Below are 17947 nucleotides of genomic sequence, written 5' to 3'. Positions count from 1 at the left end.
GTAGAAGCTGTAGTGCTAATGTCCTCTTACCTGTAAGGAGGACTTGCTTTGTTTAAAGTAGTATATATCATTAATGCTTGTAGATGTTAAATGAGAATTGTATCTCTGTTTACTGGAGTGAGTTGGCTAATCAAGTAGTGGACAGGAAGACAAGTTTTCCTTACTCTCAAATCAACCTAAGATAATTACATGATCAGTTTGCATAGCAGTATTCGAGAACAGTGAAGCTAAGATAATGTTCTAAGCGCTGAAACTATGTACTGTATACATTCATGGTGTGAAGTCTGCTCAGTTAATTTACCAGTGTTTAGGCTTTAGCCTGTTCAGTATTTCCTTAGATGGCTGATGGGGAGTGCTGGTGTTTTCTGTGTACTGCTGGTTTTCACTGATACTTTTTAGCTCAGGGAAGTTATTTGCCCTAACTCAAAGGGAACGTGATAGCAGCAGTGAAGGTCAATAGCAAGGATAGGACATAGAAAGTATTTTAAAAGGCTAATTTTAGTTAGTGTGGGTGATCTTTCTAGGCTGCCAGCGGTCATCCAGTCCTGATTTTCTTTGAATTGCATTCTGACAGTACATGTCTTTGCTACTGGTTGTAAAATCAACCTAGGGAGACTGCCTTCAGTAGGCTAAAATTACTCTTTTTCAGTCTTTTGATCTCTCTTAGCTAAGAGGTATAGCAGCGTTGTAGGGGATGCATCCTGAGTTCTCAGTATCTTTAAGGAGCTGAAATGTTTATGGGCTGATTTTTCCTTTACAGTGTTTAGGCTACAGATCCTAAATAGACTCAGTACCACTGTACTTCTTCGTTTCCTTTTGCCACAAACCCAATCTGTCTTGTTTGCATTGAGCTCCAACATCCTCTGTCACTCATGGTTCATTTTGGCCAGATAATTGGCATAGGTTACGTGTTTAGGTTGTGAATGTGATCATATAGGACTGTCTAACCTTTATTTACTGCTTCTTTTGGTGTGTGCATATGAACACCCGGGTCAGTGTTTTTTGCCTTTGGGATAATTATTGTGGTTTATGACAAAGCTTTCTGTAAGGTATATAATCTTAAACAAAAGAAATCCCACAAAAAACTTGTGCATTTTGCTAGGAAAGATTGAATTAAAAATTATGCACATGGTTTTCCTTATCTTTTAATGAATAACTGCACTTTTAACCTAGAAACAACTGATTCCAAACCAGAATGCTTTCTTTACGTAAAAATAATTTTTATTTTTTTATTTGCAGACTATGAGAAGACACAGAAATGAAGTTACAATTGAATTGCGGAAGGTGAGTCGGCTTTGTTTTATCAACTCTGTTACTTTGCTAATTATGCTCTGGTGTCCTAGGTAAATATTTTGCCATAAGCTTTGTTTCATGGCCCCAAATTTATATAGAAAAGTTGTAAATTTGTAGATTATGAAGTGTGGATTCTGATGCTAGTTTTACTCTCCAATTTGTTAAGCTCAGTACAGCAGAACAGTACTGTTTTACTCCAGTGTATCGCTTGGAAATGATCCATATTCAGTTTCTGTACCAGTTCTCATATTATTACAGTGAAGCTGTCAGCTGTTCAAATGTTTAAAGTCTCCAAATGGGAAGAGGGAGAGTTTTAGCATTTAGGAAGTGTGGATGTTCTTTTATTTTGTTTTCTGGAAGTTACTGCTTCTGTGCTGTAGAGGGAGTTAATTTTAGGGTTAGATTTTGGTTATATTGGATAAATGCCACTATAGCTGGGAAGATCATGAGCATGAGAGGTGATCTAGTTCAGTGTTCTGCCTAAATACAGCATTTGTTACACCCTTGTCATTCATAACTTTCCTAATAGCCTTTCTAGGTACCTTAAAGGCTTGCTGCTGGAGGACATTTTCACAAGCTAAACTACTCTTGGGCTATGTATGTAAAGAGAAGAGATGAACTTTTATCTGCTTTTGGGTACCTTCAATTTGGGTACTTTCAATTGAGGACTGATACTGGCCCCTTTAGTTTTGTCCTGTTGAGGCAAATTCAGTTCTTTACCCTTTAACATTCTGTTTTCTGGATTTGACTTGTTGCTGCTCCTCAAATCCAAATTGCCTGTATCTTTCTGCAAGTGTGGAGGTCTGGAAGAATGCAGGCCACAGCTGAGATTTAAATAGGACAGCGAAAAACAATTTTTAACACAGTATTCCTATTTATATTGAGTATGTTGTTGACAGGCACTCAGTCTGTGATCCATTATATTCTTTGGGCACTTCCTACAGTACAGCAAAGTGCAAGAGTAGTTGTTTATGTTCTCTAGTTGCATAGTTAAATAAATGCTGAAGCTTTAAACATGATTGCTGCTTGTCTTTTGAATTGCATCTTTTTTCCCAGATTTTCTTGAGCTTGAATTCCCATTCTGATCCCAAATATCCTTCAGGGCCTCCCCAGCTTGGTATCACCTATGTTTTCTAATATTTTCATTAATAACTTGATGGAAGTGTGTGCTCTGAATATTCTACATAGAGGCCAAGCTCCTTTGGGTCTCCCATCTGATGCATGTCTGCAGTTTGCCAGTTGAAGCACTGACAGTCTGAGTGGTGCTTGCTAAGGAGCAAAATTGAGGACCCACCCAATTTCATATAATTTTTTTCATTATTTGCAGACAAAGACAAAAGCTGCTAAATTCCAAGTGAAGGGTTTGTAAATATGTTGATAGAAATTTGCTTGACTTGTTTTTGAGAAATTTTGTCTGCACTTATCACCTGATTGTGTAGGAGTTACCAAAAATCTTGTGGTCTAGTATTTTCTTGGGATCCTTTTGTTCTTAAAAAAAGACTTTGTTTGTTTTCAGGTCTTATAGAAAAACTTCTGTATCTCATTACAATATGAAAATTAAATATTTCTAAGATTCATCCTGAGGCTATAAGAATTAGTTGAAGAAACCCAGATGACTGGGGAAAAAAACCCCATAGTAGTTACATGAGCATGATTTGTCATCTAAAAATTGTTTAATGCTTTCATATTTTCCTCATCAAAGAAACTAACTGAAGGTGTCTGAATGTGTTGTGTAGCTTAAGCTGGCTATGGCCTCATCAGTACTGGCAGATGACCGAGGTGTGGAGAGAGCTACTTTTACATACAGTGACAGGTACCAAGTGAAAAATGAAATTAGCCAGTTTTTGCTTAAGATGAGGTTCAGGTAATTTTGGGATCTGAATTATCAGCAGTTGAAGTTTATGTTGACATGTTAGAGGCCCTCTCTGTTCAGAACTAGTATGTTGACTCAGTGTAAAACTCACTGTATAACTATGGAATCCATACTGGGAAGAGTCATTTGTAGCACTTGGACGACCTGTGCCTGCTAGCAAAGCAGTGCTGTAAAAGATGGCTTAGCTAATGCAGCATATCCTCATACATCTCATTAAATTGAGACTATATGTGAGCATTACAATGCTGTCTTTGGAGAGAGATTTGCAGTGCAAAGTGAGAATTTCAATTTTAATTTAATTCTCAAAATTGGTTTTTGTAACAGGTCACAATTTCAAGGCCATTTTATTACAGAAGCATGGTGGGAAATAAGTCATACACTTAAGACAAGACAATGGATTGTTCTGTGGAAGGAATCTTGCAGGTGCCAGTAGTATGTAAGTGAAAAAGGGGAAGAGGAAGCCTATGAGCTGCTAGTGACTTTTCACTGAAAACTGCGAACGCAGAGATTGGTTACACGTTTACAGAAGCCTAAGCACTGGATGTAGGTCAGACTGTAAATCAAGAGTGAACAGCAGCTGCAGATCTCTTAAACGCAGGAAGCTGTGTTCTTCTAGAGTGTTTGCTGAACATCTTCCACTGCAGAGAGCAGAAGAAATCTGTTTTAATAAGAGACTCAGCATATGTCGAGTTGTTGGTTTGCAGCAACTGAACTGGTGCTGGCTGTCAACTGGTTTGCTGTGGGAACTGTCAGATGTGAGGTCATTGTTTCTGGTACAGAATAGGGAGTGAAATGTAAATGGATATATTATATTAAGCTCCAGCAGTGGAAAGGATAAGATGTGATATCATTGCTTCAGTCTTCATCTTTACAGTTGGCATTGCTACCCTAGCATGAGTATGCCAAATGCAGGATATTTGTGTTGCCATGACCTTAGTAATCCACCAGTGCCTCTTCAAAACAAAGGGGTATCTTCCCTTTATCTCATCTATCCCAGTACTGAGTGTACACCTGGCTTTTGAAGAAAACAGGCAAATTGAGCATATTCTTGATCTGTACAGTTGAAGCACTACACAGTCATGGGTCTGTCTCTTGAATCATTGTGTGTGTAAGTATTAAATGAATGGATATGATGAAGTTGCTTACATCTCTGTTTTGTAAGATGGAATAAATAAAAAAAATCACAGCTTTGAACAGTAGTAAACAATTTCTGCATGCTTTAGTGAGGTGTTTATTCTTTTGAGATCAGACATCAAGGTGCATTTGCAACACATTCTGTGTTTCAAGAATATATTATCTCTATTCACTATCTTCACACCACAGCTCTCATTCAGAAGGAAGCTTTATGGGTTTTTTACTTGTTTTTTCTTTTTCCAATCGCTTATTTGTTTAGGAATCAAGCTAACAAAGCTATCTCTGACATAAAAGGGTAGCCGTTGTCTGGCAGAATCCTAGGCATGGGTTGGCACTGTGAGCCAGTCAGATGACACTCCTGATGGTCAGGTGCCCTTTCCTGATTACATATTGGCCTGGCTGAACATGTTTTACATGTTTTGGAAATGGACCTATTACATTTCAGGAAAAATGGTCTTGATGTCTGGCTATATTGTTAATGCAGCAATGGGCCTAAGAGCTTAAAAAGTAGCCATCTCTCTTACAAGACAGACAAGATAACCATGTCAGTTGTGGTGATGGAGATGTGTTTTAGGATTTAGAATTTAAACTTCTCAGTGTTGTCTTGTTGAAGTCTGATTTAGAATGTTTATCACTTAATTTCAGCATTGCAGAAACCTGAAGGCTGGTCTGTTAGCACCAGGGACCATGGAATTAATTGACTAAACTTAGCTGATTAGTCTCACTCTAAAAGGGAGTGGAGTGGATGAGTAATGGTTAGGATTCAGTTTAAGGTTCCATATCTAAATGGAACTGGTAACTTCATTGCTGTGAGAGATTCTTTGGTTCTAAGTGCTTGGCTTTCTATGAGGAGGAAGCTTGACTTGGGCCACTTGTATGCTTTAAGAAAGATAGTCCTTAGCCGGGTCAATGCTTTGGTCATTGAGTTAGATGCCACCCTTCAAAGGAGGCCTTAACATGCCTAATCTCAGCAGAAACAGGATCCTGTCGTCTTTTAAGACCTGCTAACTGAAATCCTAAGAACTTCCAGGATCTCACACAAGGTTTATTTTTTACTTTCTTGGCAAACTCAGCTGCCTCTGAGAGCTCATAGACATGAGCTCATGAAAGCTCTAATTGCCAATTAAGCTTGATGCCAGGCAAAGCAATTATTTACTAAACAAGTGGTGGATTAAAGAGCCATGGGCATATGTCTCTTTTATTTGTTTCTCTGGTATACTGTACTTCTTGTCCCTACTCTGATCTTTCTTAAATAAGATTGCTTATGTCCACAGTAACTCCTAAATAAAGTAGTGAGCCTTGAAGAAAGGAGTCTCTTTTCATGTTGCTGGGAGAACTAGGGTGTGAATAATCTTTTTCTGCTTCTTGGGAAGTCCAAGAATGCAAAAGAAAAAAAAAAAAATCCACATTTGTAGGTTCAGAATAGTAAAACTTGCTTCTGTTATGCATCTTTTCCAGTTCAATGTGAATATATAGCTTTACATTCACAATAAAGTATAGGGTTTTTAGGTGTAAGTCTACCAACTTCAAAGAAACACCTACAATCACAGGGAGACTGAAGCACTATTAGTGTGTTCTTTTGGAGGCTTCCCTATCCAGGGTTAGTACCGCAGATTCTCGGGGAAGAACTTGCATCTACCCTGCCTTGACTAATTCCTTTAAAAAAAGACCCTAGGAGGAAAATTAAATTGCTGATGTGTTCTTCTGGAGACTTAGTTGAAAGGGGCTATGAAGAAATTCCTTGGAGGCTTGTTTGAATTTTAGTAAGTTTAATAAGAGCATGCCTTTGCCTAATAGGCCTCAATCTTTGCAGTCTGTGCTTGGGGCTGTTTGGCCACACTGTGGTGTACACGTCTCCTTATTTTTTTAAGTCAGCCTGCTCATCTTCCAAGAAATATAAGCGCTACCCAAACAGGAACACTGACTGCTGTCTGTTATCACAAAGGTGAGTTAGCAGAACTCAGATGTAGAAAAGTTGCCTTTGTCTTCTAAGTGCATATTTGTAGCTATGCTCGTTATCTGAAGAACGGATATGGAATCTGTTTGACTGCCTTTGGATGCAAGTGCCCTAGTTTACTAAGCATGTAGGATATAATTTTGATATCCATAGATTCTAGGATCTTCAGATTGATCTGTCAGCCTTTTTACAGGTTTACAGGTTTTGGTTTTTTTAAATCTCCTAGATGTTAATTAGTTCTAAGACAGTGAGTAGAGCCAACTAATGGTCCTTTCCCAACAATTAAAGAAATGGAATCTTTCCTCAGGTTCATATCTGTACTGGAAATTCACTCAGGCTAGATAGCCCACCTAAGAAAACTTTCATTAAGAGGATATTCAGTAGAGGTTTTCAGAGCATCCCTTTAACAGGATGAGGTTGGAGTGATAGGCGTTTTCTTTTCCTTCATGATGGTCTGTAGCAGGTGTTCTCACCCCTCAAAAAACTAAACTGGAGATTACATGTAAGTGAAATCTAGAAGTTCAGCTCAGTCTGTCAAAACAGTGGTAGCTTAAAAAGGACGTCCAGACAACCTGAATCTAACTGCATCACTGGCCTGATCCTTTAGTCTTTCCTAGGATGTAAGAGCAGAGGAAAGAGCTGTGTATTGTCATCTGTGAGTATAGCTAATGATGGCTGGTACTCCGTTTCTTAATGTTGAGTTTTTTCTTGAAGTTCAATTTGTCCTCAGAGGACTTAAACATAAATATCTTAAGTTTCATGACAAAAAATCTTTCATCCTACTGGCTGTTGAGTTCCTACCTTTCCATGACTTGAAGCTGCATTTCATAATGGTGTTTGTTACCCAAGGGCAAAGATTCTTCTTGCTTATTTCTTTTCCCTTTTGATGTCGAAGCTTCCCAATGGAGTTGAGACTCTTCATAGAGTTTTCCCATGTGCCAAATGCTGTAAAGTATTTATACCTTTAAATTTAATACCTTTCATAGTTCCATTAGAGTATCCTATTGGCCATGTCCTATAGTACAGAGTGGAATGCTGCACAGAGCTTGGTGGACATACTCTACCCACAAGGATTTTTCTTCTATTAATCATGTTGTCTTTAAAACTTGTTTGCACTGATAGGCAGTGCAGATTTTTTTAATCCTGTGGCCATCTTCCAAGAAGGTAAACAAGAAGTACCAGGCTCTGCAGGATTTGCATATTTACTGTTCATGCAGCCTGACCTTCCCACTGCTGGTGAAACAAACAATGGGTATGTCATTAAAAACTCTTAACAGATCATCACACTTGGACAAGAAAGTGCACTCGTGGTATCATTACTGTTGTTTCTAATCATTTGGCATTTTTGCCTGGCATGTATGTCCACATACCTTTGTTTGTACAGAAGCCTCTGTAGATTGTTTTAGTGGGATCTCTACCAGAATGTTGGAGTGCTTGTAACCAGCAGTCAGCTACTGTTTATAAACTTTCAGACTTCATTGTACATAGCAGGCATGGTTCAGGCAGTGGCTGAGGATCTTCCCTTTTGAAGGAGACCTGCTTAGTTTTGTTGGTGACAAGGTCTTACCCTTCATCAGGGATTCCAGTCTGATGCCTCTCCCTTTGAAAGGACTGTCTCACCAGGCTTTGAACAAGATGTCTTTATCCAGGTATGCTCATTTATCTTCATTTTCACCCCAGGAGCCTGCAGAAGAGGCTGCTGGTACTGTGACTTAGGCAAAAGCCTTTGAGTTTGTCACAGTACGACAAAATGCAAGCATTTCAAGGTCGCCAAGCTGCAAATCACATTCTTTTACCTTATGCAGGGAGTGATTGGTCTGTCAAATTACTGCATACAGTAGTTCTGCTGTCCAGGAATTGGATGCTATTGCAAATGGACAGAGCTGTTTCAGATAGTCTTAGAGCCACTTTTTAGGACTGGAAGGTTTCATGAACGCTTTGACTTTATAAGAAATGCTAATAAGAACAGCTTTTCTTTAGTATGAAATTTTTAGTGCTTCTCAGTAAGTATTAGCCTCTCTGCTTCAGGCTGCTGTGGAAGCTCCTTTATATATCTTCTTGACAGTTGTTTTTCAGCCCAACTATCTGCAAACAGTGAGTAGCTACAGGAACATTCTTGCTTGCTCTTACTTTCTCTGGAGCACATTGTGCCACATGACTGTCAGGCTGAAGATGTTGCCTGCATTCACAGAAATTCTAGTGTCAACCTGCAGACAGTTATGTCCTATTAAGTTCAGCCCACTCTCTTAAGGAGGGTAGAATATCTTGGCATTAGCATATAGACACTTAGCTGATACTTATTTTGGTTAACATTAACGTTAGGAAGCATTCTCTTAGGCATACTCACATTGCCAAAGGAATTGAATAGTTGTGTATACAGGTTTAAAAGGCTGTCTAAGGAGCTATTAACTTGCTTGCTGGAATGGGAGAGAACTAGGTTCTTGGTTAGCTCAGTTATGATGTATATTATGGCCATCTTTAATGTACAGCTGCAAATAGAAAGGCTTTGCAGTGTTATTCAACACATTCAGTCTTAACATGCTAAGATTTCTAATTAGTCTGATGCAGTTTTGCTCTTGTCGAGAGGTCCTGTCCCATAGTGAAATTTAAACCTATATATGTTTGATGGGCCAGAATTTGAAACATTTTTCATTACCATCTTCACCACTGGTGGCCTCCCAGTGGGATATCTTCATTTCCGATAGCCACAGGACAGTTAGTTGGAGCTCTGTTTTATTTCACCTCTCAGCATGCTGCTGCCATTAGGAGAACAGTCTTTCCGTGTCTGTTCATCTAGGGATTCACAGGACTGTTCTCCAGGTAAATGGAGTTTTTGTGAGGACTACTGTTTGGAGATACCCACTGCATCAGTTGCTTGAAGGAGAGAGACAAGTTACTGTTCCGTTACTGCTGTTCTGTAGCTATGTGTTCATTTACAACCTGCCCTCCTTTCCTCTTCCTCCAAGTTAGAAAGGTTTCTAGGGAATTGGAAGATCTTAAAAAAAAGTTCATCATCAGTTCTGTGGCTGCAAGCAGAAAGAATTTGGGCATGCCTCTCTAAATACTACTCAAGCAAATTATTTCAGCTAAAAGTACTTGTATAGAAATGTGCTCACTGTGAATAAACATGAAGTGTGTATTGAATAATGGTTACAGGCAGGTAGTCTTTCTGAAGTTCTTTGAGTGAAGTGGCATGGAATAATTCCCTACTTTGTCCCCTGGCATCCTCTAGACTTACTGCCTGGTGTTTGTGAAAGGTGATTTTCCAGCTGTTCAGCTGCTGAAGGCCATGCAACTTGTTCCTGCCGTTCTGTGAGGATGCTGTTCAGCTACACACAGTGGGACTCTCGCTTTGTTCCAGCTATATTCTCTCAGTTGTAGTGGGGGGTTGGACTAGATGCCCTTTAATGGTCCCTTCCAGCCCAAACCATTTTATGATTCACTGCTGTATTCCAGCCTCTGCCATCCTGGTATTTCAGAATGTTTGAGAGACAATCTCAAGATACATCTTCACTCTTGCTCTCTGGAGTAACTGGGTATCATAGCTTTTATGTTACACTCTAGTAGAGGCATAACCCTGACAAACACCGATCGCTCAGAATGATGTAATTGTATATGTTGAGACACACATCTACAGAGGAGTACACATTCAGTACCACAGTTGTTGCAGTATGACTTGGCTTTTTTGCATCCAAAAACTTACAGATCTTCCAAGCTAGAAAATGCATGATGTGGTTTCAACTGTTTCTGGTTAATGTCTTTTTGGGAGGAAAAATATTGAGGGTGGAAATAATGTGCATGATAAATGCTGCCCACATGTATGTGGACATCTAATATTTTTTCCATTTCAATAATGTGATCTTCATTCCAAGTGGATGCCATCTATTTAATGTCAACACAGTTGAGAAGACTTTTGCCTTATTTAAGTTTCCATTTACAATAGCAGTGAAGTAATGACTTTAAATGGCTGTTTCATACCCTCTGCATTTTGGATGGATTTCAGTCAAAGCTCTCTGAGGTACATCCTTTGTGAAGAGCAGTGTGGAATAGCAGTGTATCAGTTTCTCTACCCAAATGTGGGGACAGTTTCTTAAGGTCAGAGGATTCAGTGGTGGTGGAAGTCTACTAATGTGGTAGGAAACACCTAAATGGGAGATTTTAGTGTTTGAGCTCTTAAAAAGCTTTATCTTTTTTTTTATTGATAGAAGAAACCTGAAAATAACAAATGAGAGAATGTGACATTTCCTAACTAGAATTTCCTTTTCAGTAAGCTCAATAAAAATGATCTGTTTGCTAAATTCTTGAGTGTTCTAGATATTTCATAATTTTTAAAATAAAAGGAGATCTGTAAGAGGCCTGGATCTAAAAGGCTTTCCTACAGAAATTTAGAAGTAAAGATTACCTGTGTTTACTGCAAGATGTTGCAAAACACAGTTGAGCCCCACTGATACCTACTTGTTTTTCAAACAAGTGATTCTGTATCACCAGATGAGTCAATGTGGATAACAATTCTTACATCAAACTTATTTTAGAAGAACCCAGCAAAGCTCTTTCCCTGAGTTTTCTGAGCATGAGATGTAGAAAATCCAGCCAAATATTTTAGGAGGAGCAGGATTGGAAAACCCTGCCTTGTACCACAGTAGTTTACCCTTCCCAGTAAATGATTTAATATGAAACACTTAACTTGCTGCAGCAGACAGTTCTGCACTAAGGCCCCAGTTCCTTCAGGCTGCACCTTTTCTGAAGACAGGGAGTGTCTGCTGGACCAACATCTACCACCTTCCTAACTAAATACATCTCCCTGTTCATTCATGCATGTGTAGACTTGCTCACCACCGTGATCTGTGATGATACCTCTGGGTAGGAAGAGGACAGTTCACTGAAGACATCAGGACCTTCCTCCAGCTTCAGTTCCTTCTCCCAGTATTGCCTTGGTTATCGGAACAGCGCAGCTGATCCTGTAGGAGCAGCTCATCTGAGGCAGGGAGGAACTGCGTCCTCTGCAGGTGGATGTGCATTGTAGCTTTGCAGTGGAGAGGAAAGCTGTCATGATCATGGAGCGGGCCTCTGGAAACTGGGTCCGGTCTCTGCAGTTGCCAAAGTATAGGCTATGGTTTAGACAAACAGTAGGAGAAGGAATTCTACTTGAGCAAAACCAGATTGACTGGGGTTGAATGACGCTTGCTCTTTGCTTAAATGGCAGGGCCAAGTACTTGGTGTGAAGAATAAGAGAAATACATTATAGATCTTTATGGTGAATCCATCCATCAGTGTATACCTGCCTGATGCAGTTTGTCTGCATAACAGTCTTTTCTCAGTGTTTAACTGCCTGCTTGTTTCCATTTTCCTTCTCTCTAAAAACACTTGACAACAAAATACCTTTAGTACTTGTCTGTCTGGATGTGCTCCGAATGTGCTGTTGTTTCTGTACATCTAACCTAGGTGATCTTATGCACTCTCTGAGGATTGTTTCTGTACTTAGACTTGACAAAAATTAAACTATGTGAAGTTTGTGAAATGCTGTCTTCTGCATTAAAGGGTTATTTAATTTTGGTGCTTGTTTTAGTATTCTCTTATCTCAAAAAACTTCTTGATATATTGCTTGGGAGCCTTTCAGTCTGGTGCTGGAAAAGTTGTGTTTAATTCTTTTTAAAATATCTAAAAAGTAAGCAAGTCCCAGAAATTTTTGAAGTTGCTGGTTTTCCTTAACATAAAATAATGGAGACTCCTTCAAAACATGATTCTATTTAGAGGGGTTTTTGTATATTATAAGCAAGGCATGATGTAATGTAGTCTCTGTAGACAGTACTGTTTGGTTATCAGATCATTTTTTGGAGACTGAAAAGCTTGCTTTTCCTTGTTAGTATAATAGATTTGTTTTAGGTATTACAGCTGTTTGTTACACCTTTTCAGTGTTTTGCCTTATTAGAAATTGAAATCTTAATATGCTTATTAGGAAAAAAAAAACCACACCAAACAAAAAAAACCAAAACAAAACTCCAAAAGATATTCAGATATACATGCTGCATCGTCATCTTCCATTGCTCTATTTTTGTACCTCTAGACATACCAAACAAAAGATAAAAGTCTAAAATTTAGAGCAGACCACTTCATACTTTTGGAATAATACTTCTGATACATTTTAAATTTGTAAAAAAGTGCATTTAGATACAGTTACCGTTGATGATTTGATCCTTTCTTTTTAAATTAGGAGTTTAGGTGTTCAAATATTCCAATTAAGCCAGGTAGAAATGTTAAATGAGTACTTTTCCACTGAAAAGGTAATTTTTTCTTCAGTAATTTGTTAAAGGAGCTAAGGCTGGAGGGTGCTTTGTTTTAAGTCAGAAATTAGGCTAACAGTGTGAGTAGGAAATCTTACAAGTGTCAGTGTACATGGAGCATGCTCCTTTACACACAAGATAAAAATACATGTAGCCAGGGAACTTTGAAGTAGATTTAGCTGAAAACTAATCTTACACTGGAAAAGACTTTACACTGAAACACTTATGTGTGGCTAAATGTTAATGTCATACAGATCTATGTGTATTATAAATGTCTGTAGAAATTTGGTCCCCAGACTCTAAGTTTGAAATTCATTCAAACGTCATGGAATGTCAGAGTTCTGTCTGTAATTAGCAAGCTGCTAGATTCTTAGTGCTGAAATACTGTAAATTCTATTTGCAGTTATAAATGCCTTTTAAAAAAAAAAGCAACCTTACCTAAACTTTTATTTTGAAAGGGGCCATTGTGTAGTCACCCTGTACTAATAAGTGTTAAGTGTCTTTATTTTTCATCATTCCTTTACAGAACAAAAGAGATGAACATCTTTTGAAAAAAAGAAATGTTCCTCAAGAGGAAAGTTTAGAAGACTCTGATGTTGATGCTGACTTCAAAGCAGTAAGTTCCTTGATTCTGGAATTATTTTTAAAACTTTGGTGGTGTCTCAAAACAATGTTATGTTTTTATTTTAACACTGGAAGTCTTGCAGTTATTTGAAAGCAAAATTATGAACCGATACACTACTAAAATTAGTTTGATTATATTAAATACTTAAAAGGAATATAATTTAGCAACAAAATTACTAAAACTTCTTTTTTCTTTTCAAGCAAAACGTGACTCTAGAAGCTATACTTCAGGTATGTTATATTTAACTATTTTTTTTTAATTAGAAGTGCATTTTCTGTGCATTTTTAGTTTTTACTGGTTTTTTTTTTCTTTTCAGAATGCCACAAGTGACAACCCAGTGATCCAACTGAGTGCTGTCCAAGCTGCAAGGTAAAAATAAAGGCACAGAAATATATTTCCTACACATATTTCTTTATGAATGTTACTTATTTTACTTTTACATTTAATTTCACAGAAAACTCCTATCCAGTGACAGAAATCCACCTATTGATGACTTAATAAAATCAGGAATTTTACCAATCCTGGTAAAATGCCTAGAAAGGGATGATAAGTAAGTATACTTTTAAAAATGTTGACCTTTATTGAAAATCAGCATCCAAAAAAACCTCATTATTTCAAATGAAACTGAGGATTCATAGCACCATATAACCTGACACTTTCCATTACGATAAACCATAAATTCTCCAGAAGTATTTATTCTGCCACTGAAATGTCATTTTAATTTTTGGAGCTTGCATGAGCATATCCAGCTGATGGAAAAGACCTTACTGAATTTCTTACTGGTTTTAAGTATTTCAGACTTTCCTACTAACTGCTTTTAAGAAGCCTGTCTCAGGTTTACTGGTATTTGTGTGAAGGCACAGAACATGCCTCGTTGTGAACAGGCCTCTTCTCTTTGCCAGAATACGCTTGTTGCCTTTTTCATAACGGTTATTAGCTTAAGTTTCTAGCTTCTTTCATTCTCACTGCAAGGTGGGTTTCCTTCTAGCTCTGTGATGCTCCTTCATGTGATGGTACAACACAGTGAGCATGCTCTGTATCATGGTTCTTTGTTAGAAAACAAGAGCCTCAGTAAAAGAGATAGAGGACATTGAGCATGTAGTTGCAAGAATTTAATGGCATGTAAGAAAAACGCCATATTCCACAATCTGCGAGCCCGTCATTCAGGTAGATGGGCATTAACCCATTTGAGGTAAATGTTTTAGCCTACCTTTGGTCTCTGGCAGCCATAAATGTATTTACAGTATTTCCATTTTCAAGGTTATTTCTGTAGCCACAGGGGCTAGAAACTTCAAAAATGCAAATTGGCATTTTAGGTATAATTTGGTGGTTGCAAAAACATGAAGTGTGAGTAGCTTTGTTTCTAGCTTGTTTAACAAAACAAGTTGCTTAGAAGGCAGCTTGCAATAATGTTGAAATCAGGCTAGCATTTTAAAATGGGTCATGAATGCCTGCTCTAGAAGTAGATGATTCAGTGCTGTGAAAATTCTTTTAATTTGAATTTTCTGTCTAGTTTTTTTATGATTTACCCTTGTAAATGTTTAATAAGCCTTTTGAAATTGAACTCAACATTTTCTTAAGCAGTCATTTTAATTGAGATTGCTATATAATATTTAGTAGAGGTAAACTCTGCAAAGACTTTGTATAACAGATTGTTAAAGCTGTTTTTCAGTTATAACATGAAAGCTTATCACAAGAGGAAGAAAAGGACCAATTTTAATGCATTTGATCCTAGAATGTAAAGGTTTATAGGTAGTTGCTGACAGGAACTATTTGTTTTTACAAATCCTTATTTACATATCTTGGGCCCTCCTATCTAATTCTTTCTAATGCCATCCCCAATAAAACCTTAAAGCGCTTTGGAAACTAATGCACAAAAAAAGCTTAAAGGAAATGGGTGCTATGACTATATTTAAAACATAATTGATAAAGACCCAAAAAAGCATGGAAATGAAAAATAGTCACCTAACAGTAAATACTGTCTGCTCCTCCCAAAGCCAGACACCTTGCTGTTAGTGCTCACCACCATAAGCTGTAAACTCTTTTATAGCTCTTAGAACTCTTAATCTTTAGCATTTGCTTGAACAACAGTTTTCACACAAACTTTTTACTGAACTGCTGTTGGCATAGACAACAGTTGACAGACATCTTAGAAGAGATGTTCCCCCTGCTTTCATAATATTTGTAACTAATATGCATTTAATAAATCAGTTCTAACACAAGTATGATGCTGTCTTTTGATACTGATGCTAGACTTTTCCCATGTCTGTGATGGAGCAGAAAAATATCTTTATCCCAGTATACAAGCTTACACTTGATCTGGGATGTAATGTTAGAAGGACCAAGTTTCTAGTAGTTATGGTCAGACATGGTTAATTTATTGAGAACTACTAACAGTAACAAGACAGTTGCACTTTTTTCACTAAACATAAATGGTGTTTGTATCAGCTGGGTGTGAAGAGGTCTCTGTTACCCATTAGACAGGCATACTTAAATTTTACTATGAGGGGTGCTAGAAATCTTTCATAGAGGAGATAATTAGTTGACTGTAGTAGCAGTCAGCTTCACTGGTTGGTATGTGCTTCAACAAGTATTACTGCTTTTATGGCTTTTTTTATTACTAATGTGAAGTCAGAATGATGGGTGGTTTACAAAAGGTCACAGAATGTAAAATCTTTTTTTTCTTATAGCTTTTCTTCTGAAATGTGCAGGCTTAGAGGTTGTTTTTCTAAAAAAACCTTTCAGCTCAGTGACATTGCTTAAATGTAGGGTGTCTCAGAGTGGATACAACTAGTAATACTGAAATGAACCATAAAATAATCTGCAGATCATGTTTCAACTTATTACTATAAAATTATTTCATTGCAGTCCTTCATTACAATTTGAAGCTGCATGGGCATTGACTAACATAGCATCAGGCACTTCTGCGCAGACTCAAGCTGTTGTACAGTCTAGTAAGTATTAGAATTTGTTTTTTTGTGGGTGGTGATATTGTGGATAAAAGGGAAAAGGAAATATTTGGATAACATGCCATTTGTTATCAAAACCATTAAAATAATAAATGCATGCCTGTCATATTTCCCCCCCCCAAAAAAAGTCTACATTTCATCTTAAACATTAATCTGTTTGTCACTAACAATTAATATTAAGGATCCCAGACCTGATTTTCCCATAAAGAAGATAGAGAATGACAGATGATATAATGAGTGTGCAAAAAATGTTAGTCCTCTCTAAATCTTGGGTTGATTTCTGAAATCATGTACTGTTAATTCCCCTATGGCTAAAACTTGTGTTAGGAAGTTATTCTTTCTACCTCAAAGGTATGTTCATAAATCTTAATAAAGTTGTTAAACACATACAGTTATGTAAGGCTGACCATTTAAATACAGATTTAAGAAAATTACCATCCTGTCCTTGACCATGTCAGTAGTATCTCCTATACACACAGAATTTGTTGTGCTGACTTTATTTCTTGCTTAACCAGCCAGTGAGATTTCCATTATGAAAAGAGATAGGAAATGAACTCTAAAGTTAATTGAAGAGAAATTATTCAAATTTTTCAGGATTATATGTATAGCTTTTATGTATCAGCATGCTTATCTTAAAACAATTGCCTTTAACAACAAAATGTTGTGTTTAGCATAAACAGGAGACTCTAGATAAGCAAATATATAATAAATTGGCTTACTCATAATCAGTGGTTTTATATGGGAAAACTGACTTAGTTATTTGATTTTTTTTTTAAGTGTATGAATGTGCCTTTCAAATCAAAATGCTGTTTTGTAGGTTTTAATAGCTAATAAAATATGTCACTAATTGTTTGATTCTGTAGAGTTAAGATATTGGAGCAGTAGAATAGGAATGCATATCAAAATGAGCTTTGGATAAAAATCCAAAGCCTTTAAAAAAAACTAATGCCTTGAATTTGTTTAAAAAAAATCCTGATGTGATTTGGGCACCTCTGTTTTTAGATTGGTTTTCTGGTGTTTAAATATCTTTAAAAATTTATTCCCAAGTTTTTTCATCCTTCCCAACTTGTTCATTGGTTAGTCATTACTTTCTTCCTTTTTCAAGTCCCAGTGTTGTTATATTTGAGTGAATGAATCTAATGAAAAGGCTGTTTATAGTATTAGTTTTGCAGAAAAATATCTGGAAAAAATCTTAAAATTAGAATGAAAATATGTACGGCACAGCCCAAAAGCATTGCTGTTAACCTGAACAATCACTAGAAGTTCAGGCTGGGGTGTGTCTCTCCCAAAATCTGTTTAGCTGATGCTTGAAAAGAAGAAAACATTATAAAATAACTTTAAAGAAGCAAAAAACACTTTCCAGGTTTTATCCCTGAAGAGAAAATGGAAGAAGTTTAGTTTAAAAAGCATTGCTGCTTTGGCTAGGAGATGACTAAGGGAAAACAGCCTCCCAGCTCTTCTCCCTTTTAGATAAGAGATGGTTTGAGGAAACAAAGTGATACACCATTGCAGCTATAGGAGAGGCTGGTTCAGCCTAAATACAAAAGAAGGCGGCCTCCTGCAGTCAAGAGGGACAGATGGCAGTTGGAGGGCCCAGCAAAAGAGAAGTACCATATACACAGAATAGATCTTGTCAGGAGCCAATTTGGAGGAGAAATAATTAATTTTTTGAGAGCAGTAGTTCAGATAACCTGCAACTATCCTTTCTCAGACTGTCCTCCTGCCTGAGTGCTGATGTGAAATAATTTCATTCCTGCTTTTGAAAGCATACCAGGATTGCAGTCTAGTAAAAACGACATACTTGACCCTCCTCTC

The 17947-nt window shown here is 37.3% G+C and overlaps 1 protein-coding gene across 2 annotated transcripts in view; it reads left to right on the top strand.

Moving 5' to 3' along the window:
- The window catches only part of KPNA3 (karyopherin subunit alpha 3), a 52126-nt gene that overhangs the window by 18479 nt on the left and 15700 nt on the right, over positions 1-17947 (top strand). For both annotated transcript variants that reach the window (XM_074913377.1, XM_074913386.1), the window contains exons 2-7: positions 1240-1284; positions 13065-13154; positions 13364-13393; positions 13480-13532; positions 13618-13713; positions 16032-16117. In XM_074913377.1, the coding sequence (XP_074769478.1) occupies positions 1240-1284; positions 13065-13154; positions 13364-13393; positions 13480-13532; positions 13618-13713; positions 16032-16117 (400 nt within the window). The remainder of the gene's footprint in view (positions 1-1239; positions 1285-13064; positions 13155-13363; positions 13394-13479; positions 13533-13617; positions 13714-16031; positions 16118-17947) is intronic.

Source organism: Athene noctua, chromosome 1, assembly GCF_965140245.1.
Source record: "Athene noctua chromosome 1, bAthNoc1.hap1.1, whole genome shotgun sequence".
Classification (NCBI taxonomy): Eukaryota; Metazoa; Chordata; class Aves; order Strigiformes; family Strigidae; genus Athene; species Athene noctua.
The sequence above is the reverse complement of the archived record's forward strand: the minus strand, read 5'-3'. Positions and strand labels throughout refer to the sequence as shown.